At 41.1% G+C, this 27,406-nt stretch overlaps 1 protein-coding gene and 1 long non-coding RNA gene across 2 annotated transcripts in view; one reads left to right on the top strand and one right to left on the bottom strand.

The window, feature by feature from the left end:
- NUDT3 (nudix hydrolase 3) overlaps positions 1-26,944 on the top strand; it is a 125,459-nt gene extending 98,515 nt beyond the window's left edge. Inside the window, exons 3-5 of the mRNA XM_068558433.1 lie at positions 14,284-14,328; positions 15,469-15,553; positions 19,076-26,944. Coding sequence (XP_068414534.1) covers positions 14,284-14,328; positions 15,469-15,553; positions 19,076-19,254 — 309 coding nt within the window. The 3' untranslated portion in view covers positions 19,255-26,944. The remainder of the gene's footprint in view (positions 1-14,283; positions 14,329-15,468; positions 15,554-19,075) is intronic.
- On the bottom strand, positions 3,624-8,653 carry LOC137773621 (uncharacterized). Its single transcript, XR_011075704.1, has 3 exons — positions 8,571-8,653; positions 3,985-4,068; positions 3,624-3,741 (listed from the first exon to the last, which is right to left on the bottom strand). It is a non-coding gene; the product is annotated as an uncharacterized lncRNA (long non-coding RNA).
- Positions 26,945-27,406: the final 462 nt, after the last annotated feature.

Below are 27,406 nucleotides of genomic sequence, written 5' to 3'. Positions count from 1 at the left end.
CTCTTCTAATCAGTGTTTTATTTCAGCAGTCATACTTTTAAGGTCTAAGATACCATTTTTATTCTTGTTTGCTTTTACATACATTTTGTGCTTGCTTAGCATGCCATAGCTTCTCTAATTTCTTTAAAGGATAACTAATTTTCCCCAAGTTTTCTTCTGTTTCTTGAATTTTTCTTTTGACCAGAGCCAATTTTCATTAACTTATTTTTATCTTTCTTTTGGCAACTTTCCTTGTATGTCTCGTGGCCCATGGTTGTCTCATCACAGTTAGGGTTGAGGCAGTAGCAGTGCTGAGTGGGAGCTCTGTGTAAATGGGTGGGTATATAGAGTGACCTGGAGGGAAGTGGAGCAGTTGTGCCAGGACCCTTCTAAAAGAGTGCCACAATAGGAGGGCTTTATTCTGGGGATGTGTATAGACATATAAGCTACAGTGGTTCTTTCCAGTTTTTCTGTTTTTCTGCTTCGATTAGAGCCCTCAGAGTTGTCTGGGTGATAGATGCCTGGGTCCAGACCATTCTCCATGTATGGGGATAGTTGTTTGGTATTTAGACCTTTGGCTTTCAGGACCCCTTCTCACTCTCTGTGTTCCTGCCATATCCTATCCTTGAATCTCTCCAGAGTCTGGAAGCTAAGCTGGCTTCTTTTGCTTTTCTTCATCTTTCAACCCTCATTCATCACTTTGCACCTTCTTGGAATTTTTTTTGAAATCTCCTTTCTTCCAGTACCTCCTTTCCAGTCATATTTCTCTACTTCCATTTTAATGAGGTCTTAGGAGAAAGAAGAGATACTATGCTTAGTCAGTATACCACTACAGGCACACCTCGGAGATGTTGTGGGTTTGGTTCTGGACCATGCAGTAAAGCAAATAGCGCAATAAAGCGAGTCACACAAATTTTTGGTTTCCCAGTGCATGTAAAAGCTATATTTATACTATACTGTAGTCTGTTAAGTGTACAGTGGCATTGTGCCTAAAAAAACAATGTACATGCCTTAAATATTTTATTGCTAAAAGATGCTAACCATCTGAGCCTTCAGCGAGTTGCAGAACATCAAAGATCACAGATCACCATAACAAATATAATAATAATGAAAAAGTTTGTAATATTTTGAGAATTACCAAAATGTGACACAGAGACACAAAGTGAGCAAATACTCTTGGAAAAATGGTACTGATAGGCTTGCTTGACGCAGGGTTGCCAACAAACCTTCAGTTTGTAAAGAAAACACATCTGCAAAGCACAATAAAACAAAGTGTGCCTGTACGTTAACAGGTTTTAAAATTATTTTTAGAATTATATCTCCTCTTTTCCTTTGACTCTGAAGTAATGCTATAAATATTTTTATTTGTTTAAGCTAATCATCTAAGATACTAAATAGAAGTATCTTTTTTTCAATAGATATATCCTCCATCAAAAATAATGCAGGTAGGTCATGTGTTTATAAATTAAATCATTTTTATTTATGATTTATCTTAAACACTAGCAGCTTTTTAAAAGAATCACTTTTTACATCAAGGAATTGATATTTTATTTATTATTTATTTTAAGCTTATTAGGAGAACCAAATTTAAAGGTTAGCTCTCTTACTGCAAATAACTACTCCTAAATTATCTTTCAGCTGTTGTTTTTAAACATTGGAATTAAAAAAAGATATCTTTTTACTCAATTTATCTGTCTACATTATCACACATAATTGAATGCTACACATTGATGAATAGTTAATTCGGTGGTCTGATGTGGAGATTGGAATCTGCCCAGTTAGAGACGATAGTACTGTATTTGAGCTGGTTTCTATTGGAAACCTGAGTAGAGACTGAATTACTGGGATAGGAGCCAGTCGCCTTCTGCTAAATGAATTGATTCCAGATGACTCTTCCAAAACAGATGTATTTGCTTTCCCATCCAGCTCCACATTCCAGGAAAGGATTTTTAGTCATTAGGAAGTATATTCCATTGACTCCAATACAATTCACAGTGGCTTCAGCAAATATTAAGTGCAATCCTTGCCTCTAGAGACTCCTCAGTCTTTAAACTACCAACAGCCACTGGACCTGGACAGGTCTAACTTATCTGGCTAAAGTGCCACTTAACAGCTTCCTCTTAATTCAGTGAACTTACAAACGCAAACTGCCTAGTGCAGAGCTTGCTACACAGGAAGTAAATTTAAGGATTCTGATTCTAACTTATCTCCAAGGGACCCCATGTGGCTCAGTATTAAAGCTAAGTTTCCAGGTTAAATCACAATAAATGTAACTTGATTATATTTAGTTACACTGACTAATTAATAGACACGTACTTAGATTTTAAAAGAAAAAAAAAACTTGCCATATGTTGTTTTCAAACACAGTAATACTGAATGACTAAGAATGAAGGGCTGGAAAAAGATATATCAGGCAAATACTAACCATAAGAAAACTGAGATAGTAATTATAATATCAGGCAAAATAGAGTTTAGGTGAAAAACCTTAAAGGGACAAGAGGAACATTTAATATTGGTAAAAGGAACAATCTGCCAAGACAAGATAGCAGTCATGAACTTGTGCGCACCTGGCAAGCTCTTCATCGGCATAAAGCAAAACTGACAGAGTTATGGGGAAAAGCTGACAAATCTCCAGCCATACTGAAGACTTTAAAACATCTCATTTAGAAACTGATAGAAAAAGCAGCAAAAAAAAGGATTGAGTAACACAATTAATAGGGTTGATCAAATAGCTATATTGAGGAATAATCTTACATCCAAGAAAAAATATGTAAATTTTTAAGCACACATGAAAGAATTATAAAAAAGTAACCCTATGTTAAGCCATAAAAGAGGTATTAAAAAATCCCAGAGCATCCATAATACAGACTATAAAAGAGGTATTAAAAAGAGGTATTAAAAATCCCAGAGCATCCATAATATAGACTATACATACTGTGATACAGTGCAGTAAAATTAGAAATCAATAATAGAGCCAGCTTGACAGAGAAACATACTTGGAAACAGAAAAAAATGTTCTAAATAATCCTTGAGTTAAAGCACAAATCACAAAAACTAGTAAGCAAATAGAGCTGAACAATTATGAAAGTTCATATCATGAAACTTCATATCATGACTTACGGATGCAGCTCATTCACTTTGAGCCCTAGAAGATTTTATTAGAAAGCAAAATAGACATTAAATAAACTAAGCAGTCAATTCAAGAAACTAGCAGAAAAACAACAGGATACTCTCGAAGTAAAAGGATGAAAATAACAAGGAAAAGAGCATGAATTAATGGGGGAAAATAGAAATGATCAACAAAACCAAAAGTGGGTTATTTTTATTTGTCTAATAAAATAGACAAACCTCTCACTGAATCCATAAAGGAAACCAGAGAGAAAGCAACAAATAAGCAATAAAAAAGGAAATAACCACAGATATAATAGAGATTTTTTTTTTTAATAGCTACTTTATTTATTTATTTATTTTATTTTTGGCTGTGTTGGGTCTTCGGTTCGTGCGAGGGCTTTCTCTAGTTGCGGCAAGTGGGGGCCACTCTTCATCGCGGTGCGGGGACCGCTCTTCATTGCGGTGCGCGGGCCTTTCACTATCGCGGCCCCTCCCGTTGCGGGGCACAGGCTCCAGACGCGCAGGCTCAGTAGTTGTGGCTCACGGGCCCAGCCGCTCCGTGGCATGTGGGATCTTCCCAGACCAGGGCTCGAACCGGTGTCCCCTGCATTAGCAGGCAGATTCTCAACCACTGCGCCACCAGGGAAGCCCCTAATAGAGATTTTTTAAATTAAGAGAATGCTATGAAAAGCTGCAAACAAAAAAATTTGAAAACTTCGATAAAAATTTTCTAGGAAAAACTACCCAAATTTACTTAAGAAAAATTAGAAAGCCTATATGTAGATCATTAATCCTTATAGAAATTAAGTGGTAATCACCACTCTCCCCAGCAAAAAGATTCCAAGATCAGACGAGGTGAATTTTACCAAAATTTCCAAAAATATATATTCTTACCTTAAAGAACTATTCCAGAGAAGGATAACTACACACCTCTTGTAAGGCCAGTATGATCTTGATTCAGCAAGCAGCATACTTTTTCTATAAAGGGCCAGATAATAAATACTTGAGATATAGAAGCCATATGGTCTCTGTCACAAATATTCAACTCTGCTGTTGTAATGGGAACACCCTCATAGACAACACTTAAATGAATTACCATGGCTATGTTCCAGTAAAACTTTATTTACAAAAACCGATGGCAGGGCAGATTTGGCCCATGGGCCATAGTTTGCTGACCCCTGATCTTGATACTTAAAAGTAGAAAGAACAGTAAATTCTGACCTATGAACATGAAAATCCTAAGTAAAATAACAGCAAATAGAATCTAATGCTTTGTCAAAATATCACACAACTGGGTTATCCCAAGAGTACAAGGATAGTTCAGTCTTGGAAAATATGTTTATGTAATTTACTTAAGTAAGAGTTTAAAACAGATAAAATTATCATCTCAGTAAATGAAGAAAAATTATTTATTAAAATTCAGTACCCTTTCATCTTAAAAACTGTTAGCAAACATAAAATAAAAGGAAATTCCTTGAGTTGATAGAGTAATAAAACCTACAGCAAACATTATATTTTTGAAATTTTCGAAGTATTCCTATGGCAGACAGGAATAAGACAGTTGTGATTGCTATCATGCTGCCATTTGTTATTGAACTGGGGTCCTATCCACTGCCGTAAGACAAAAATAAAGATTCAAAAGGAAGAAGCAGATTGTCATTATTTGCAGATGGTGTGACCATTAATTATAAAAAACCAAAGAAACACAATAGAAACTAGTAGAACTAGAAAAAGCATTTAAAAAGGTTGCAAGACAAAGGATCAGTATGCAGAAACCAGCAATGTTTCTTTAAACAAGTGATAATCAACTAGAAAATATGCAACTTTAAAAAATATACATTATTCACAATAGCAACAAAACTATACTAAAGGGCTTCCCTGGTGGCGCAGTGGTTAAGAATCCGCCTGCCAATGCAGGGGACACAGGTTCGAGCCCTGTTCGGGGAAGATCCCACATGCCGCGGAGCAACTAAGCCCGTGCACTACAACTACTGAGCCTGTGCTCTAGAGCCCATGAGCCACAACTACTGAGCCCCGCGTGCCACAGCTACTGAAGCCCGCGTGCCTAGAGCCCATGCTCCACAACAAGAGAAGCCACTGCAATGAGAAGCCTGCACACCACAACGAAAGGTAGCCCCTGCTCACCGCAACTAGAGAAAGCCCGCACGCAGCAACAAACACCCAACTCAGCCAAAAATAAATAAATAAATAAATAAATTTATTTTTTAAAAAACTATACTAAAACTGAAATACCTTGCTGTAGACTAACAGAGTGCAGGATCTTTACAATAAAAATAATAAAACTTCATTAAAGGAATTTAAAAAGACCTGAGTAAATGGAGAGAGTGTATTCTTGAATGAAAAGACTAAATATTGTAAAGATGTGAGTTTTTCTCGAATTAACCCCAAAATTCAAAAATAAAAGTAAACATCCCCAAAGGATTTTTCAAGAGATCTGATAAACTGATTTTTGAAATTCGTGTAGAAGAATAAAGGTACAAAAATGGCTTTGAAGTGTTTGAAAAAGAACAGAGGCAGAGACTACCTTTCCAGGTATTAAGATAAAGCTATATTAGTTAAAACCATGTGATATTCGTACATAAATTAACAACTATATTAGTAAAACAAAGTAATATCCATGGGACTCTTCTGGCTACTTGGGAATAAATTCCCAAATTTATTTTGCTGGATCATAGAAAAAATACGGGAGACTAACTTTATGCCATGGGGATGGGGACATGTTTCTTTTTTTTTTTTTCATGTTTCTTAAAAAGACATTAAACACACACACAAAGGAAAAGAGAAGTAAAATCAGCAATGTCTGGTAAAAACATGTTTAGCAAAGGACATCAAAAGTAAAGATAAAAGACAGATTGGGAGAAAATATTTACCACAGAAGATAAGATATAAATAATTTCTGAAGATCATTAAGATGGTCAATGAACACATAAGAAAAATGGATAAAGAGTATGAATTCCCAGACGAAGAAATCTGAATGTTCATTAAACATAGGAAAAGTGCACGATTTCAATTTTTAAATTATGCATTATAATTTTACACTCACTGTATTGACCCACAATTTTAAAAAAGCTGATAACAAGCACCAGTGTTAAAGAGGAACAAGAGGTACAAGGTACAAGAACTTGTATACTGCCTCTATACTTGGAGAATATGTCAGTTAGTTGTTGCTGTAAAACAAACTATCCCAAAATTCATTGGCTTAAAAAGTAAGTATTGGCTTCCCTGGTGGCACAGTGGTTAAGAATCCACCTACCAATGCAGGGGACATGGGTTCGAGCCCTGGTCCGGGAAGATCCCACATGCCATGGAGCAACATGCGCCACAACTACTGAGACTGCGCTCTAGAGCCCGTGCTCCGCCACAAGAGAAGCCACCGCAGTGAGAAGCCCGTGCATCGCAACGAAGAGTAACCCCCACTCTCCACAACTAGAGAAAGCCTGCGCACAGCAACGAAGACCCAATGCGGCCAAAAATAAATAAATAAAATAAATTAATTGTTTTTAAAAAAAGCAAGTATTGATTATTGCTCACAAGCCCATGGGTCAGCTTCTCGTGTCAGCTGGACTACTCAGTTATCTATAGCCAGCTCTGCGTTGAGTTGGAAGCTGTGCTGATCTTGGCTAGGCTATCTCACTTTGGAGGTTAGCTGGCTGTAGGCTGCTTTGTGATATCCTCAGCTGAGACTGGTCTTTCATCCTTTAGGAGACTAGCTCACATGGCAGTGGCAGAGTTCCAAGAGAAAAAGTGGAAACTGTAAGGCCTCTTGAGGCCAAGGCTTGGAACTGGTACACCATCCTTCTGCATTTTGTTGGCCAAAGCAAGTCACAAGGCCAGGGGTGGGTAAATAGATTCTATCTCTTGATAGGAAGAACTGCAAAATTACACTTCAAAAGATATGGTGACAGGGAGTTCCCTGGTGGCCCAGTGGTTAGGACTCCGCACTTTCACTGCTGAGGGCAGTGAAACTAAACTAAGATCCCACAAGCTGCGCGGCACGGCCGGAAAAAAAAAGGACATGGATACAGGGGGAGGTAGAGAATTGCAGCCATTTCTGCAGCTGATCTACTGCAGAGAGTAACGTGATAATAAGTGGGAAAATTGGAGGTACTTTTACCCTGTGATTCAGAAATTTGACATTTAGTTATAGATCTTGGAGAAACTCCCACACATGGTAAGTAACAAGGATATCTGTAAGAGAAGTTCTTTTTTTGGCGATGTTTTTTATAATAGCATGACTAAATGTCTACCAACAAGTGAACAGATTAATAAATTGTGATAAATTCTTAAAATTATTGATCAAGAGTTAGAATGAATTAACTAAAACCACATGTATCAATATAGCTAAAAGTCAGAAACATGATATTGAAGAGGAAAAAGTTGCAGACTTTATAATCCTTTTTTTTAATCAAGTAGAGAAACATGCAGGAAATACTATATACCATTACTAGTGGATATATCCCTAAGTAGTAGAAGTGTAAAAACATACAATCGAATGATAAAAACCAAATTTAGGTGAGTAGTAGTTAGTTACCTCTGGCAGGAGGTGGGGAATACACAAGAGGCTTCTGTTGTACTAGTAGTTTTATTTCTTAAGAAAAAAAATGACACAAAATGATACATTACCATTTGACAAAGCTGGTTAGTGACTACCTGACTACCTGAATGTTTATTATTTTCTTTACTTTTTTGATATGTGAAATATTTCATTTAAAAAGCAAAACAAAAAACCTTGAGATGGGATTTCAGTGGACTTAAACTGTCTTCTCATCTACTTCCATCTGTCTTCACTGTGATTCTTTCCTTCTATAACTGACAAGTTTGGTGGATACCAGAAAGTTATATGTATTGAAGACCATATATTTTTGTTCATATGTTTCCTCATATAGACACTTGCATTAGAGTTGTTCCCCTGAGCTCCTTTTGGGCCTGGGCTTATTGCTTTAATAGAGGAAGATTTTATACTACAGCTCCCTGAATGTACAGAATTTTTCTTTTGGGATATGCAGTCTTCCTCAGAGAGCTGCCTTTTAAATCAAGGGAAGTAGCAGGAAGCTTTCAGATACAGGTGCCAGCATACCTGACTAAAAGTAGCTTTAACATCACTAATTATTTTTCTCACATAAGAGGTCCAGGGGTTGGCCATTACCCTGTTGCTTCAGCAGCTCAGCCGTCAGGACTTTGGTTCACTTCTTATTGATTTTCTAGGCCTTACCCTTATGATCACAAGATGACTGTTGCAGTTCCAAGTTTCAGGTCCCCACCTGACAAGCAAGGAGGTATAGGGTTTCTTTTTGTACAGCTCTTTTTATCATGATGGGAAATCTTTTTTAGAAGCTTCCAAGAAACATCCTCTCAGGAACCACTGACCCAGAATTGGGTCATACACAGCACCCCTAAACCTGTCACTGCAGAGGGCAGCAGAACTCCCTGTGCAGTTCCAAGTGTGCCATAGCTCTCACCTGAACAGAATCTGGGTCTTACTGGTAGCAAGGAGGAAGGGAGAATTCTTGTGGGCTAGATAGCCATCTGTGTCTGCCACCATATCCACCTGAGAGTGAAAAAATTGGTTTCAGAAGGTGATGGTCCACTTTATGCCCATCCAAACTAAGCAACAAAGCCAGGGATCTTTGTGGTAGGAGATCATTTTAGGGGCAGGTTCAAAGGCCCGTCACATCAGTGCCTCTGCCTAGGCCTCAACTACACACCCCGGGAGACTGCTAGAGGGAAAGAGGGGGTACTGGAGTATCCCTGGTCAGTCCAGCCCTTTACAGATAAATATAGGGTTGGCCAAAAAGTTTGTTCGGTTTTTTCTGTAAGATGGCTGTAGTAGCGCTTAGTTATCTTTAACTTCGTTCAAAACAATTTTGTTGGGACTTCCCTGGTGGTCCAGTGGTAAAGAATCTGCCTTGCAATGCAGGGGATGCAGGTTCAATCCCTGGTCAGGGAATTAAGATCCCACATGTCGTGGGGCAACTAAACTCACGTGCCACAACTACTGAGCTCACGTGCCTCAACTAGAGCCCGCGTGCCGCAAACTACAGAGCCTACACGCTCTGGAACCCGTGTGCCACAACTATAGAGCCCACACGCCCTGGAGCCTGTACGCCACAACTAGAGGAGAGAAAACCCGCACGCCACAATTAGAGAGAAGCCCGCGCACCACAATGAAGATCCTGCATGCCTCAACAAAGATCCCGTGTGCCGCAACTAAGACCCAACACAGCCAAAAATAAATAAATAATAAATAAATCGTTAAAAAAAAAAAATTGTTAGATTGTATTGTGGCAGCTGTCACATCCGCGTGCATTAAAAAAAAACACATCAAAATTGGTGAATTTTTGTGTAGCCATTTTAATATTGAAGATGGAAGAAAAAAAGCAACATTTCTGGCACAGTATGCGTTATTATTTCAAGAAAGGTAAAAACACAACTGAAACACAAAAAAAGATTTGTGCAGTGTATGGAGAAGGTGCTGTGACTGATTGAACGTGTCAAAAGTGGTTTGCAAAGTTTTATGCTGGAGATTTCTCGCTGGACGATGCTCCACAGTCGGGTAGACCAGTTGACGTTGATAGCGATCAAATCGAGACATTAACTGAGAACAATCAACATTATACCACGGGGGAGATAGCCGACATACTCAGAATGTCCAAATCAAGTGTTGAAAATCATTTGCACCAGTTTGGTTATGTTAATTGCTTTGATGTTTGGGTTCCACATAAGTTAACCGAAAAAAACCTTCTTGACCATATTTCCACATGATTCTCTACCTAAGCGTAACGAAAACATTCCGTTTTTAAAACAAATTGTGATGGGCGTTGAAAAGTGGATACTGTACAATATGTGGAATGGAAGAGATCTTGGGGCAAGCGAAACGAACCACCACCAACCACACCAAAGGCCAGTCTTCATCCAAAGAAGGTGATGTGTATATGGTGGGATTGGAAGGGAGTCCTCTATTATAAGCTCCTTCCAGAAAACCAAACGATTAATTCCAACAAGTACTGCTCCCAGTTAGACCAACTGAAAGCGGCACTCGATGAAAAGCATCCGGAATTAGTCAACAGAAAACGCATAATCTTCCATCAGGATAACGCAAGACTGCATGTTTCTTTGACGACCAGGCAAAAACTGTTACAGCTTGGCTGGGAAGTTCTGATTCATCCACCATATTCACCAGACATTGCACGTTCAGGTTTCTGTTTATTTCGGTCTTTACATAATTCTCTTAATGGAAAAAATTTCAGTTCCCTGGAAGACTGTAAAAGGCACGTAGAACAGTTCTTTGCTCAAAAAGATAAAAAGTTTTGGGAAACCCCAATAAATATGTTAAAAAAAAAAAACATGTTTTGGGAAGATGGAATTATGAAGTTGCTTGAAAAATGGCAGAAGGTAGTGGAACAACATGGTGAGTACATTATTCAATAAAGTTCTTGGTGAGAATGAAAAATGTGTCTTTTATTTTTACTTAAAAACCGAAGGAACTTTTTAGCCAACCCAATACTTCCAATCTCAGTAAAACACCCCAAAAGGAAAAAAGACATTTGTGTTTTTTTCCTTTTTAAAAAGTAGCCAGTTACTCAGGTAATTTCTGTCAACTAGACCTCAAGTATTAGAATTGATATTGTACACTTTGAAGTTCAAGAAAGCACTCACCTGCATGTAGTTGAATAATGAAGGGCAGTAGATATTTTATTTGGAATTCTTACTGCTAGCTAAGATGGGCTTTTAAATAAAGACTTCTCTGGATTAGGGGCTTTTGACAATACAGACAGAAATTGTAACTGCTTTCATATGATTTTGAGAAAAACAGGTCTATACCAGTAACCTGACGGGACCAAGCTTACATATACCCTGAATCAAATCTTATCCCCAAATGTCTGAGCCAAATATCTGTCAGATGTGACCCTGACACCTACCCCAACCTGCGTGCAAGAATCATATGAGAGATAAAAATATTTCTCTCCAATTGCTTGTGGCAGCATTTGAGAGAGAGCTAGGATATGAAAGTTGGACTGTGGAAGATTGTGAAAAAGTGAAATGGTTATAGTGAACTCTGTCTCGGAGAACCTTTGTCTATGAGGAATCTTCCTCTTATCGGCACTAGGGCTTTAAAGAACTGAAATCCATTTTCTTACAAAGGAGGAGCCTCCTCCTAAGAAAGCTGCTAAAGCCCAGTTTTAAAAACTGGTAAATATAGGAATATTTCTTTGCTTTTTACCATAGATAATCATTGGTAGAATCACCTTAGATAGAATTCTCCCAAGTAGATCTTCCAAGAATAAAACTTGAAAGAAACATTTAAGAAACAAAACTAGTGTTGATTAGAAGTGATTAATTAGATTAATTAGAAGTGAAAATAAATGCCAGTGTATTTCAGTATGACAGCATGATTTGATTTACTCTAGACTATAAAAATGCATCTATTTCATTAAGAAAAATGTTTTTATACTTTTCCCAACTGCCTCTGACACAGAGTAAATCACAGATACATGTTGGTGTTGAATGCAGAAATTACTATAATTAAAAGTTTTAAATAAATTATATTGTATTGTCATAATATTAAGTTGATTTATGCCTTTAAAATTTGGAGATTATTTCCTTTTCTGCATTTTTGTTTTCTTTTAAGAAAAGTAAATAATTGAACAGTAACTGCTGAAGAGAACTTTCTCCACTTTGCAGAAGAGAAATGTGAATGATGTCTTCTGTGAACCTCTATGAATCTTTCCTTGTGCCGCCTCCCCTCCGCCAACCCACCGCGGGCCTCCCTCCCCCGTAGCCTGATGGCTCTACTCCCAGGCCCTGTCATTGGAGGCCTGTGGCAAGAGCACAGGTGACACATCTCAGGAGCTGATCTGAGCATGTTTGGGCTGCCTAGGATCAGAGTACAGCATTGGCTTTCCAGATGAGGACAGCCTGCCAGCTCGTCCCACTTGTTCAGGCAGCTTCATTGGTAAATTCATGAAGTACAGTCTAGCTAGTCTTAGCTGGCTGTGGAGTGCAATTATTTCTAAAAACGTAGAAAAGCAATTTAAATAAGAAAAGGTACACACTTCCACTGAAGTAGACCAAAAGCCACATGGGGAAAAGAATAGGAAAAGAAATACGCATGTTGGCAAGAGAAAGGAAAGTAATTCCTTGACAGATAATTAGCAAAAATTAATTTCAAAATATAGCTCACCTAGGAATCTAGGCCTTTAAATTGGCTTCTGTTGTTTCTATTATTGAATATCTCTAAAGAACTTTTGGAGTACTTATTTTAAATTTTTGTTCATTCTATACAAACTTTTTGAGCACCTACTGTCTTTAGAAAGTATATTTGCCTTAATTTTTAATGTATTGTACAAAATAACGTGGCAGTTGTAATAGAAAACAAGTTACTGCATCCCCCAGGCATTTCCAGGGAAATCTTTCCCTCACCTCTCACCCCCTCTACTCCTAGCAGAGACAGATATAAAAGGCAAAAGCTAAAAAGACATAGCCTGACTCAAAAGCAAAGTGGATGCCTCCATAGATCAGTAACAGAGCAGAATTGCAGAACAGCAGAGGAAAGTTGCAGCCTGCGTGGCCTTGCATGGCTGGTGGCTGGAGCCCTTGGAGTAAGGGGGAGGCCAAGTACCCAGTGGAAAGGACACCAGGAGCTGAGACTTTTAGAAAGATACGGGCCAACAAGAGGCACATGAAGAGCTGCTCAACATCACTAATTATTAGAGAAATGCAAATCAAAGCTACAATGAGGTAATCACCTCACACCGGTTAGAATGGGCGTCATCAGAAAATCTACAAACTCAGAAAATCTACAAACCACGAATGCTGGAGAGGGTGTGGAGAAAAAGGAACCCTCTTGCACTGTTGTTGGGAATGTAAATTGATACAGCCACTATGGAGAACAGTATGGAGGTTCCTTAAGAAACTAAAAATAGAATTACCCTATCACCCAGCAATCCCACTACTGGGCATATACCCTGAGAAAACCATAATTCAAAAAGACACATGCACCCCAGTGTTCATTGCACCACTGTTTACAATAGCCAGGACATGGAAGCAACCTAAATGCCCATCGACAGACAAATGGATAAAGAAGATGTGGTACATATATACAATGGAATAGTACTCAGCCATAAAATGGAACGAAGTTGGGTCATTTGCAGAGACGTGGATGGACATAGAGACTGTCATACAGAGTGAAGTAAGAGAGAGAAAAACAAATATAATTAATGTATATATGTGGAATCTAGAAAAATGGTACAAATGAACTGGTTTGCAAGGCAGAAATAGAGACGCAGATGTAGAGAACAAATGTATGGACACCAAGGGGGGAAAGTGGTGGTGAGGGTGGTGGTGGTGGGATGAATTGGGAGATTGGGATTGACATATATACACTAATATGTATAAAATAGGTAACTAATAAGAACCTGCTGTATAAAAAAAAGAAAGAAAGATATGGGCCTAGGTAGGGAGAGGAAGCAGATGCAGTGCACAGTAAAGGATGGGGCTCTATCTACAGTATTCCCTATATTACCTTGAAGCAGGAACCCTAAATTTTCACTTTAAGACCTGGCTCTGGAGAGCCTGGTGAAAGCAGCGTCACAAGTAAGCCCTTCACCAGTTGGAACATGAATTTACTTCAGGTAAAATGAATTTTATAGCATGACCTGACAAAGAACTTAAATATTTTCAGAATGTTCAAAACGTAAATAAAGGAATAACTTCTATTTTAAAAGAACAACAACAACAAAAATCACGGAAGGGCTTCCCTGGTGGTGCAGTGGTTAAGAATACGCCTGCCAATGCAGGGGACACGGGTTCAAGCCCTGGTCCGGGAAGATCCCATATGCCATGGAGCAGCTAATCCTGTGTGCCACAACTACTGAGCCTGCGCTCTAGAGCCCACAAGCCACAACTACTGAGCCCGCGAGCCACAACTACTGAAGCCTGTGCGCCTAGAGCCCACGCTCCTCAACAAGAGAAGCCACTGCAATGAGAAGCCCACGCACCGCAAGGAAGAGTAGCCCCCGCTCGCTGCAACTAGAGAAAGCCCGCGCGCAGCAGCAAAGACCCAACGCAGCCAAAAATAATAAATAAATTTATTTTTAAAAAAAAGAAAGAGAAGATTCAGAATGAGACAGCAATGTAAGCAATGTCAATGTATGAATCTTTTTTATTTTTCAGGCTGGAGTAAAAGGGACATTGGGAAGATTAGTCGGAATTTTTGAGGTAAGTCTGTTAAAATCTTTGGTGCAATTGGTATCATATTAATAACCACATATATCTTTACCATGGGCCATTCAGGCTTCCGTAACAAAATACCAGAAATTGGGTGGCTTATAAACAATAGAAATTGATTTCTCATAGTTCTAGAAGCTAGGAAGTCCAAGATCAAGATGCCAGCAGATTCAGTGTCTGGTGAGGACCCACTTCCTGGTTCATAGACAGCGGTTTCTCTCTGTGTTCTCACATGGCAGAAGAGGGAATGTCTCTGGGGTCTCTTTTATAAGAGCACTAATTCGATTCATGAGGGTCTTCTGTCATTACCCAATCACCTCCCACTGTCCCCTACCTCCTAATACTGTTACCTTGGTGGTTAGGATTTCAACATATGAATTGGGGGGCGGGGGAGGACATAAACATTGTCCATTGCAGTCTTAATCTAGGAAAGATGCCATCTTTGTTTCACCAAGTTTTCAAAACAGTGCAGCACCAGCAGAGAATAATGTGCGTTCTTTTTAAAATCCCATAATCTCCTCCAAACAACTAGAATTATTTGTTAGAATTGTTTTTCCCGTGTCTGCCTCGCTTCCTCTCCTCCCAAGATGTGAGGAGGGGTAGATAAGTGTAGAGGAGACAGAGGAGAAGTGGAAGATAAGTAGCTATAGCACAAGAGACAAACAAGGACATAGGCTGGAGTAGAGATTTGGAGAAAGTAGGAAATCAGGGACTAAAGATGAGCAGGGTTAGTAGGAGGAGGGGAGATGTGTGAGATAATCAGCTTGCTCACTTTGATGGGACCCCTGCCCACCACAGTCTCTTCTCTTTCTGGTGTTCTAGCTAGTTAAATTTACTTGGTGCCTTTTTCTCGAGAGGTCCCAAATCCTTTTCTCAGTATTCTTGAGAAGTTGCACTTTGGGCAAAGAGAAGGAAAAAAGAGGGTAAAGCCTTGGCTTTGGAAGCCCAGGCAAAGAGCTCACCCTCAGATTCAAGTGTGGCATGTTTTAAATAGGCCAGCTGGTGCTATTCCATATCTGATTGTAGGACGATAAAAAATGAAAGGAATCCTTGGGTCTAAGCTCTCTGGACATTTACATAATCTCAGCTCTTTAAGGAAAAACTCTTTCTCTGTCCCTCTTTGCCCTTCAGAACCAGGAGAGGAAGCACAGAACGTATGTCTATGTGCTCATTGTCACAGAAGTGCTGGAAGACTGGGAAGACTCAGTTAACATTGGTAAGTTATCCCCAGATGGCCTCCAAAGAGCTCCCCACAACCGGCCCTGGCCGTGCCGTAGGTCATTACCCAGAACCACAAATGAGAGCCTGATAACGAAAAGAAATAACAGAAGGATGTCCATTTTTGAACTTGTGAAAGGTACTATTTTGAAATGTTTAAGAGGAAGCCAGAGTTGGGTACATAGTCAACATTTAGAAATGCGGCCCATAAAAATAAGACCTGTTGATTCTAAAACCAAATTGGATCCTCCCAAGCAGGTATTGATCAAGGCCTCCACGATGCTAGGCCCGCTGCTGGCCACGAACCTCAGGCGGGAGCAGGACCATGGCTGTTCCTTGCAGTGCTTATTCATACTGTTAGAGAAAACTGTCGGTTTGGTTGTGTGAGCCCCTCCCTCCAGAGCTGTATAGTAAGTGTAGAGTGATGGGAGTAGTTTCCAGTTATATTCATGTTACCCTTCAGATGCACGCGACTTTCTCCCAAGGAGCCATTTTCTTTCATCTCAGATCACTATTGCATGTATGTGTCCTTTTTTTTTGTTTTGGCTGTGTTGGGTCTTTGTTGCTGCACGTGGGCTTTCTCTAGTTGAGGCAGGTGGAGGCTACTCTTTGTTGCAGTGCATGGGCTTCTCATTGCTGTGGCTTCTCTTGTTGCGGAGCACAGGCTCTAGGTGTGCGGGCTCAGTAGTTGTGGTGCATGAGCTTAGTTACTCTGTGGCATGTGGGATCTTCCCGGACCAGGGATCGAACCCATCCATGTCCTCAGCATTGGCAGGCGGATTCTTAACCACTGCGCCACAAGGGAAGTCTGTATATATGTCTTTTGACCTAAAAATTGAGGTGATTTTAATGGTTGGCTCATGGTTTAATCTTTTAGCTCTGAAGGAAAATATATTCTAGAAAAGTGTAATATTAATTTAACTTCTGTTGTAAATTGGCAAACAGATATAATTCATTTACCAAAGCCTCTCCCTTTATTGTTAGTATATGCTTTGCCATCATGCCTCTCACACTGTTGATCTGGGCATTTCATAGCCCTTCAGCTTTTAATTGCTTTGTGTTTGGTAAGAATGCAATAAACTTAAGTATAAATAAATTCAGTGGGGAGATATTAAAAATAGACTCCTTGACAGCCGGTGCTGGGGCCTGAAAAAGAGACAGAGGTGAGTGGTGTGGCTGGCCCTGTCCTCAGAGTACTCTGTCGGGTGGGAGTCACACACTTGTGATGCTAATTTTTAAGGTACCATTGCTCTATTAATATCCAAACAAGCCTTTCACCTGTACTCCCACTGCTGAGAATTGACCCTAATGAAACAATCTGAAATATGGGAATCAGCCTATGAGCCTTCCTTCAGATGAGCCTTTTTCAGATGAAAAATTGGGTCTTAAAATTTACAGGTCAGCAAATGTTAAGTGATCTAAGGTCCATTCATCTGATGGAACGTTAGGCAGCTGTTATAAACGCATACTTACGAAAGCTCTACACCATGGGAAAGTGCTTATGAGATCGTGTTGGTGACTGAAAACAGGGTATAGAATTGTATATACACTAATTAGAACTACATTAAAATATGAATTTGAAGTGAAAACAAAGATGAGGTACTGGTTTTCACCTAAAGAATTGGCAATGACAAACAAAAGTTAACAGCGCTGGCAGGAGTGTGGTAAGACTGACATTCCAACACACGAAAGCAGGATTGGGGATTGGTACATCCTTCTGGAAAGCTGTTTGATAGTATCACAAGCCCTATAGTGTTCAGATTTTTTTTTAAGTGTAGCATTATTTATAATAACTAAAATTGCAGACTGTTGATGTCCAATGATAGGGAAATGGTTAAGTGAATGACATTACATCCATGCTAGATATTACGATGTAATGCAACCATTAAATGTCATACTTTTACAACAGAGAAGAATGCTTAAGAAACAATGTGAAGCGGAAAAGAAGCAACAACAACAACAGTAATAGTAAAGCAAACTCTTACAGCATGTACTCTGTCCCAGGTATTGTTCAAATGCTTTACATATTAGCTCTCACAACAGACTTGAGAGATAGGCACTATTTATTATCTCTATTTTATAGATGAGGAAAGTGGGGCACAGAGAGGTTCGGTAACTTGCCCAAAGCTGTGCAGCTCATTAGAGCCATTGATGTGATTGGAGCCCAGCATACTAGCTTCAGTGTCCATGTTCCTTACAACAGCACTGCATCAGGGCCTCTGAGGATTCCGAGCACCTTAAAGCATGATCCCAATTATAGTTGCTCAAATAACTGTGTCTTTTTCAAATAAGATGAAAGAAAAGCAAATGCACTAAGGTATTAAGAGTAGTTACTTCTGGGGCTTCCCTGGTGGCGCAGTGGTTGAGAATCCGCCTGCCAGTGCAGGGAACACGGGTTCGATTCCTGGTCCGGGAAGATCCCACATGCCGCGCAGCAACTGGGCTCCTGCTGCCACAACTACCGAGCCTGTGCTCTAGAGCCCGTGAGCCACAACTACTGAGACCACATGCTGCAACTGCTGAAGCCCATGCGCCTAGAGCCCGTGCTCTGCAGCAAGAGAAGCCACCGCAATGAGAAGCCCGCGCACTGCAATGAAGAGTAGCCCCCGCTTGCCGCAATTAGAGAAAGCCCGCGCGCAGCAACACAGACCCAACACAGCCAAAATAAATAAATAAAATAATAAAAAAAAAAAAAAAAAAAGAGTAGTTACTTCTGGTTTATAAGATTACAGGTAATTATCTTATTTATGCTTTCTTCTGTTTTCCCAATTTTAACCAATGATCTTTTGTTATTTTTGTAAGAGAAAAAATAATGGAGGATTTTAAAACATGCATTTGAAAAAAAAATTTAAATACACTGAAAAGTTAATAATGATTGTGTTGAGATTATATTTTCCTCTTTTTGAGAAAATATTTTCTTTTTTGTAGATATATCACTTTATACAAAAATTTTAAAATAAATAACTGATTACAAGTCAGCCATCCTGGTAATTCTGGAAGCTGATGCTCATGTCTATTTTTTCAAGAGATGGGGATGCTGGTGGGCTTCAGGCACTTATGTACAAACCGAGGAAGGCTCAGAGGCCCAGGAGCTCAAGAGGAAACCACTAGCAGTGGTTCTCTTTAGAGGGCAGGTTTCACACAATTACTTTCAGCTCTTCAGTTTTCAGGTTTCTTACCTGTTTTCTGCATTAGGCATTTGTGTAATATTTGAAGCATATAAAGTGTGCTTGCATCACCCTTGTAAGAAAAGAAAATAAGGAAAAATAGATTTACATGTTTTTTAAATGTTGATAACCATCGTGGTCATTTTGTAATGTGTAGAAATATCAAATCACTATGTTGTACGCCTGGAACTAACATAGTGTTGTAGGTCAGTTATACTTCAGTTTAAAAAAGAAAAGAGAAACATTGATAACCATTGCTTCCATGTTTTTTTCTACATTTTCTCAAAAGTTTTAGGGTCAGAAACCTGCTGCTTTCCTTTTGTACTAATTTCTTTTTCTCTCTGCCTCGACAGGAAGGAAGCGGGAATGGTTTAAAATAGAAGATGCCATAAAAGTGCTGCAGTATCACAAACCGGTGCAAGCATCGTATTTTGAAACGTTGAGGCAAGGCTACTCAGCCAACAATGGCACCCCGCTCGTGGCCACCACTTACTCAGTTTCTGCTCAGAGCTCGATGCCAGGCATCAGATGACTGAAGATTTCCTGTAAGAGAAATGGAAATTGGAAACTAGACTGAAGTGCAGGTCTTCCCTCTCACCCTTGCTCTTTCACCTCTCCTCACAGGCCTCCTCTTTCAAATAAGGCATGATGGGCAGCAGAGAAAGGGTTTATTGATAATGTTGCTGTTTGGTGTTAAGTGATGGGGCTTTTTCTTCTCTTTTTATTGAGGGGGTGGGGGGTGGGTGTGTAATTTGTCAGTACTTTTGTGCATGATCTGTCTCTCCCTTTTCACACCCCTACAATTCTCTAAAGAGGCAAACAGCCTTCCCTCTGCCTTGGATTCTGAAGTGTTCCTGTTTGTTTCATCCCAGCCCTGGCCAGATTTTTTTTTTTTATTAAAAGATACCGATGTGAGATGAAATCTTTCAACAGTTTGTCCTGTAATGTGCTGTTAAGTCCAGTAGGTTGGTCACTTTCACTGCAGGATACATTTATCTACACATTATATACTGGGCATATAATATGTAAATAAATGACTTTTAGAAGAGGGATTTAACTGTTTAATTTTTCAAAGTTTTGTTTTTTAAATTCAGGGTGTTTCTGAAGCGGAGAGCCTCACAATTAATTTACTTTGTTGTTTCTGATGCCAGTGGCTAGGTAAAGTTCCCTGTCCTCTCTCTTTTCCCCAGTCATCGACTGTAGTTATATAGGGTATGGGGAGAGTTTAGCTACCTTCATAGTGCTCCCAGGACTCATGGCCTTCTCTTCTCGAAGCTGTGTTTCCATGCCAAGAAAGAAACAGGAAGAAACCTATTTTCTTTTTTATTACCAAGCCAGGAGCAAATGGCCTCAGCTCAGATCTGGAGAAACAATGCTAGAAATTGAATTCCTCCCTACATGTTGACTATAGGGATTTGAACTGGATTCTTGGGATTACTATCTAAAAAACTGGAGCGTCGAGCACTGTTTCTATCCTGCTGGTTTGGAGTTTTTTCCGTAATGCTACTTACCGCCGACAAAGGCCTCTCTCCCTGTGCATCCATGCCTTACACCGTGCTGAACTGGATATTGTCCTTGTGCTCTGAAGCATCCAGCTGTACTTGGCAAGTGCAGCTGTACAGTCCTGCCCGTTCTGGGTAACCATGTAACGTTCCTGAAAAGTACACAGGAGGAAAATTCAGATGTTTGCTTGTCTTTGTAATGTTATAGCACTTGTAATTGCACCATGGAGCATGCTCAGAAATGTTAAATATGTCTCCCACTGGGATGTGAAAGGTCCATCGTCCGCTGAGAAGTGGTATGGGAGAATGCTTAATCATTTATTAGAACAGCAACATAATGCATTGGCTCCCTGCAAACTGTCTTGTTGGTTTTTGATACAAGTTTGATGCTGGCTTCATTTGCCAATTGTGTTGTTTAGTCGAGAAGTATGCAGAAAAGGGTCTTGAGACCGGGGCTGGGGGTGGGGGGCACTGATCAATCCCTGGCTTGGGACAGGAGTTTGTTGCTATACTCTTAGTGGCATCTCCTTTGTCAAAACATAGCCAAGATGTGAAATTAAAATCGTAGTTCTCTTTATTTAAAAATTCTAATAAATACTCAAACTTTGAAAAGCTTTTGCTCTTCCCTCCCACTAAAAGAAATGTAGTATCTGGTAGGCCTGTGTCATTTAGTGTTCAGTGTTTTAGGGGACATCAGTTGATGAACTTAAATTTTTGCTATCTGTTCTCGGTTTGCATATTATCTCCCAGTCTTAAAACACAGAGCCAAAAAGCAGTGCCGGCAGTTTCCTTAGGATACCGCTCTACCTCTGGGAAAGGAATCCTGTCCCTGAGTAAGGGTCCCAGTGGATAGAAAGCACCATGGGATTTGAATCTAAATGCCAACTCACTGTTCATGTGTCCTACTTAAAAACGAACACACTGCTGCTTATTACCTGATTTAGAGCATTCTGAGGTTCTGTGCAAATAAATAAAGGGGGCAATAAAATAAGTTCAGCTCAGCACTAAATGGAGTCCCCAAAACACAATCTTTGAAATACATTCTACCTTTATGACATAGATTGAAAGAGCTTTGCAGGAAAACGATTAGTACTCTTGAAATAGGAACTGCATTGTTAATAGTAATTTGTGCAGTTTTGAGTGACCTGAAGATGTTTTCACTGGGCTGGTATGATAATACACTACCCTGCAAAGTCCTGTTTGGATTGTTGCTGGCGTCTTTGGGTCAGGAAAGTGAACTGTGCCAAGAAGTATTTGTCAGTGACATGAATGGATCCCGTTAATGCAGTTAACTGGCGAGGTTGTGCTGATGCTTCCTTAACTGACAAAAGGAGGCTTTGTCCAACACCAGAATTGTTGAAACTGGTGCAGTTATCTGTTGCACTGGGATTCTGGTGAGCAGGGGTTGGTGTTTTTCCCTCCCTGGCACCATAAACACCATGGCTATCTCCTGACGTGTAGTCACAGCCCTTTTGTGCTACATTACTTAAACGTATGGTTGCAGTAACCTTTCTATCTCCCCCAAAGAAAGCAAGGAAAAACAGAGGAAAGCTCAAAGTTTACCCTACTTGCAGAATATTTCGACAACACTGATTTGCCATTAATTCTGCAAGTACTCGCCTTATTCAGGCTTGGCAGAAACAGGTTCCTGTGTTCAGGGCAGATATAAAGTCTCTTTCTCACAGTGAACGGGCATGTCTTAGATTCTGGTTATTACCAGAGTGCCCATCAGAGTCCTCCATACTCAGGATGGAGAAAGATAGCAATGGCTTTTTTTTTTAATTAAAATTTGTTTTTGGTTTATAAATTGCAGCCCTTGGGGAAACAACAGTGAGATCATGCCATTTTTTTTGGACCAGGACTTTGTGTGAGTGAGTGAGTGTGTGTGTGTGTGTGTGTGTGTGTGTGTGTGTGTGTGTGTGTGTGTAAGAGAGAAAGAGGACTACCAGGAGTCAGCCACGTTAGGTTTTCTGGTAGCCTCTCAGAACAGTGCAGCCCGTGAAAGAGGAGTCTTGTTTTTTCTCATGGTAAACATAACAGGATGGAAAAGTTACTGAATTGACTGTTTTATTTTTACAAGTGTCTGCTGCCCCATCTGCCCTGCGAGGAGAGGGTTCCCTCACTGCTGAGTCTGAGCTGAGGCCATCTGGAGGGATCAGAGAGTGTGGGAGTATCACCCCGCTAAGGCTGAGCAAGGCCTAGAAGGTGGCTTCGCTGCAGGATTTCCGCCCTCTGCATTGCGTTGCCAGTGCTGTGGAAAGCAAGGCACTGGAGGCCTTGCTTCCCGCAGCCTCTGGGGAGCAGAGTGGGTCACTGCCCTCTGAGAGTGTTTGCAGTTTTTTGTACACTCTTGCTACATAGTCAAGTTCCTTCATGGCAGAGAAATATTTTCTGTTTCAGTGTTAGGAGTCAGCCCATGTAAAGTCTCTTAGACTTGCTTAGAAGAAAAAAAGTCACCTTTTGTTTTTAGAATTCGAGGAGGAAGAAGTTCCCCATAGAACCACACTTCCTCCTTCTGCTTCCCCTTTCTCTTCTCCACGTACAGTGCTCATTGGGGGCTTCTTCTAAACCTCTTCAACAGAGGGGAGTAATCGGTCTTCTGATGGACATGGATGTGCGTTTCACACCTTGTACTTAACATATTTGTCATTTCCGTCTAGTGCTGTGTTAATACCTTTGTTGATCTCCCCACCTGATCTTTTTTTTAAAACAGCTTAGCCTGAGCCATATTTTTTTCATTTACAAAAAGGATTTAATAACCACAATGTGATTTTTGTCACAACTGTATGATTTTTAATATTTCTGAAGTGTTCTCTAAGCCCATCCTAGTTGAGAGTGAATTTAGCATTAGAAGAAATACCTGGAGAAATCTCCACAGTGGGATGAATTTTTGCTTAAAGAGAAATGAGAGTTTGATAATATAGCTCCATCCTGGTCCCACCTGCATTTCACATCCACATCTTTACAAAAAATAGGAGACATGCAGGATAGTCAACTCAAGCATTTCTAGGGAGAGGAGATTGTTTAATGGTGACTAAATAATGCAGATGGCTCTTTGAGTTCTTATTCTTGAAGACTCTAAAAGAAGTCAGACCTGAGGCTGTGCAGTTTATACTGCCCAGTTGGGGTGGCGGTCGTTTCTTCTGAGCACTGCTGGGATGGAACCTATTTCCCCAAGGCTCTGCAGCTGTCGACCTTAGTGGCGTCAGCCTTGCTCCATCAGGGCACCCCCCCGCCTCACTTGAGGTAGGTGGGAAAGCACCCCAGAGTCAGCCTCTGCACTCTGGGGTGAGCTTGCAACAGAGACCACACCATCCAGAAGAGCTGTGTATTCCATGTCACCTGACATGTCACCTAAAGCAGTAAGACATTTGAGATTATCAAGTAAATTGTGAATTGCTAAATACTGCAATCTATAGAATATACTACATCAGGTTGACTTGAGGTCATCACAGGCCCTGGGAACCTGCTTTTAGGCAGACTCTCCTTTGGAAGCCAGGAGCCTTCCACTCCTGTCTCTGAAAAGGCAGCTTCACACTTCGACAATGTTTTTGCATTAGCTTGATAACCTTTCAGGGATGGGTAAAGCCTAATCAAGACATTTTAAAAATGATACCTCTCACCTTCAGAGTAATCCAATAGTTTGTCCTCCTAATCCCCTTAAAAATTAATAAATAAAAAGAGAAATAAAGAATCCCATTTGGTGTTGATTCTAACAGACTCCTTGAGCTGAGGCTGGCAGTCACGTGATTTGATTTTGTGTGTCTGCTACATGAAGCTTTTGAAGTGAAAAGGGCATGTCTCACCCCTAAATCTTTGTTGATAGTGATGATCTGTGAGCCTGAACTTGTCCTAGAAAATGAGACTGTCCACCTGGCAAGGGGAGCACAAAGGAAAGCCTCCTTAACTCAGAATTGAGCACAGCAGGAGGGCCTCTGCGGAAGAAGGAAGTGCTTTTGGCTGAAAAAGCAAGATTAATATCTAGAAGGTGGCGAGTCATTGCTTCTGTTCCTCCAGCAATTAGGTTGTTTAATTAAATAGGTTTCCTTCAGTTTACATTCCCAGTTCTTAACCCCAAACAGGGGCCACTAGAACAGCAAAAAAAAGGCATTTAACCCCCTGGAGATAGGCTTTAAAAGATACAAAAGCAGCAGCCTTGTCATTTTCCAGGTTCATCACCATTTTGATGTGCTGCCTGTCCTTCCACCCCCACTGCAGCCAGGCCAGATGTGAAGATTCTATTAATATTTGAGTTGGGGAACATAAATTCTGGTTCTGGAACAATTACCTACTAAATTGCTCACCATCTGTGGACATTATCCATGGGATGCGCCTTTCAGGGAACATTTCAACAATACAGTAAAATCACTCTTCTGGGCTTGAGGCCCCAATCAGGCATTAAGATCAAAATCTTAAGTCTTTGGAACTTCTCAGGAAGAAAGCAAGATACCCATTCCCGATGCTGTGCCTTGAGACTGGACTCCCCTGTCTGTAGAGTGGGGTGGAGTGGCTCACCTTCAGGAAGTCATTTCTCCATTGAGGTTGACTACAAGTCCTTACAGGAAGTAATACTGATATGAGCCTGTGCACCGCAGACACAAACCTGCCCTTTTGCCTCCTCCCACGTGACTGAGAGCATTTTTTGCTCAGAATCCAAAGGGATTCTCTCCTCCAAAATCCAGTTTGCTTCAGGTGTTTGGTTTCGCCTCTGAGAACGTCACCCTTTCACTCACCCATTCATGGACGTAGATGTGCTTCTCAGGGCACAGATTCACGAGGGAGTCTAGGGCCCAGCAGTTGCATAGTGTTGCATTTTGTAGTTAGAAAAACAGTTGGTCCACTCTATTATAAAAGAGACACATTGTGGGGGTGCAGTTTTATAAATGTCAGGTCTGTTTTTATTGTCTCATGGTCTGAAAACATTCAAACTGATTTATAATTGAAGAAAAAGTTGGTGGTTAAAATAAATAAAATGTCAGTTAGGGCATCTATCTTAAAGATAACTACCAGTGTATACCATGTGTTTAAGGAAGTAGGAGCATTTGAGGATGTTGTAAAAGTAAAGCAGGTATCTCTGGCCTACCCAGGTGTTTCAGAGGGAGGACGTGGAAGCCCATTAGTAGCATCTTTATACTTGACTTTGTATAAAGAGTCCAGTCTTTATTTCAAGGACCTTTTTCCCATCCTACCCAATCACCTTGGTAGGGGATGGGCTCTAAGGAAGAAGCAGTGAGGCCCCAGCTCTATTTGCTGAGCTACAGGGTATGATCTCCAAACAGCGTAAGGCGTATTTGAGGGGTTTCCTAACTCTGCTCACCTCCACTCCACTCATCTACCATCAGCACCAGAAGGGTTAAACTCCCTGGGACCATTCCAGTTCTGAAACAGATGAACTAGAGGTGCTTCCAAACCCTGTCTTCGCAAGTGTATCACGCAGGTGCAGTCTCCCTTTGGCCAAGTTCAACAGGTGTTTCCAGGGAACCCTTTGGATGGAGGTAAAGTAGCCAAGATGTATTGAGTTTAACTTTTTCTGAAGGACAAAGTCTTTGTCCCTCTCCCCTCATGTTTTAGCTGAGGCCTAAATGACCAAGTCTCCAGAACTGAGACAGAGAGCCAGGGGCCCCTGTACCCAGGGACCAGTCCCCTGGGGATCTCACAGACTCAAACCAGACTATTCTGATACCACCGGAACTCCGCTGCTGTCCCCTTCCATCAGGACCACCCAGAAAAGCAAACAACTTAGCCTTTCCACCCCTAGGTCACCTGGTTCCTTGGTGACCATTCTGCAGAGTGAGAATGGATCACCTGTTTAGGCAGTGTGCTGTATATTTGTAGAAAGGGTAGAAAGTGGAGTGGCCAATGGGCTGAGTACTCATCCTTGGAGAGGGTAGCAGAATAACCCCAGATGAGCTCAACAAAACCCCAGGGAATCCAAGGAAAGGCGCTCGTGTGGGAGGAGGGGTTGGTTATGGTCCCTTAACCTCTTGGGACCTTCCACAGCTGGGGTTTGGAATAACGTCGCCCTTACCCCTATCCAAATGTGCTCCAGGACGTAGGAGCTCCTGACCCAGGGGTGCATGGTCTTGTTTTCCATTTTTTCGTTTGCAAAACAACCTTGCTTGGTATTGTATGGAAAAGCGAGTTTTCCTCCCTGCCCACTTGGAGCCGCCTGCCCAGGCCTGGCTTCTTCCCCAGTCTCTCAGTGCTCTTAGGAGCTGAGGGGAGCAGAATGGGTCCAGAGGAAGTGGAAGGAAACTGAGTTTTCCTGCATCCCTTTCTCTAGGAGGCTGTTCTTAGGCTTCCTTCATACCTCTCTTTCCCGTGGGGGCAGGCGGGTTGTGGAGGAGGGCTGAAAAGAAAGTCCAGGTTTGGGTCTGAGGCAGGTGCACAGCAGATGCAAGTCCCCCTTTCCCCCCTTTAATAGCCAGCCAGGCATGTGTAACCATCCCCTTACTAAAGCATCCCCTCATGTGCGCCGGCAGCAGAGGACAGCAAAGCCCTCCCCCGTAGTCTAGCTGGAGCTCTGGTACTATCCCTAAAATCCCACCACCCCTATATCCGACTCCTTTTTATAAAAACAAATGCTTAAACCTGTGAGTGTGCTGTTCCTTTCTATGTGTTAATCAGTTTCTTTCCACTTGAACTGTGTGGGAGGGAAGGGCATTGGAACTGTAGGTTGTAATATTGTGCCAACCAATAAAAACCATTATTTCACACACATCCCTGCTTAGTGTCTGGTTTCTTTCTAAAAGTTTTCCTCGAGTCCTTCTCATCAGTCTTCTTTTGATTTTACCACCACCCTCTGCTGGACTCTTGAGAGTTGCCCCAGAGGTCAGAGGTGGCCGCATGGAAGATTTGCTGTTCAGAGAATTCAAGTAAGGAATGAAGTGAGGCCCAGGCAGGTAGTGAGAGTCAGTGCCAGGGAGCCCCCCGCAGACACCCAGTGCTTCACTAGGAGCCCAGAGGGGCGTGAGCCCAGAGGTGAGCCACATCCAGGACAACAAGGGAGCACAACAAGGGGTGCTCTCCTGTGTGGAAGCAGAAGTTGGGCATGGTGGAGTCAGGAAGGGCTGGAGCGGCGTTTTGAAGATGCATGCTGGTAGGACTTGGCAGGCAGAGAACAGGCAGGGCATCGCCAGGGCGAGAGCAACATCAAGTGAGCTGTGCCCCTCCGGCCGAAGA

The sequence above is a fragment of the Eschrichtius robustus genome, chromosome 12, assembly GCF_028021215.1.
Source record: "Eschrichtius robustus isolate mEscRob2 chromosome 12, mEscRob2.pri, whole genome shotgun sequence".
Taxonomy (NCBI): Eukaryota; Metazoa; Chordata; class Mammalia; order Artiodactyla; family Eschrichtiidae; genus Eschrichtius; species Eschrichtius robustus.
Note: the sequence above shows the minus strand (reverse complement) of the source record. Positions and strands in the feature narration are given on the sequence as shown.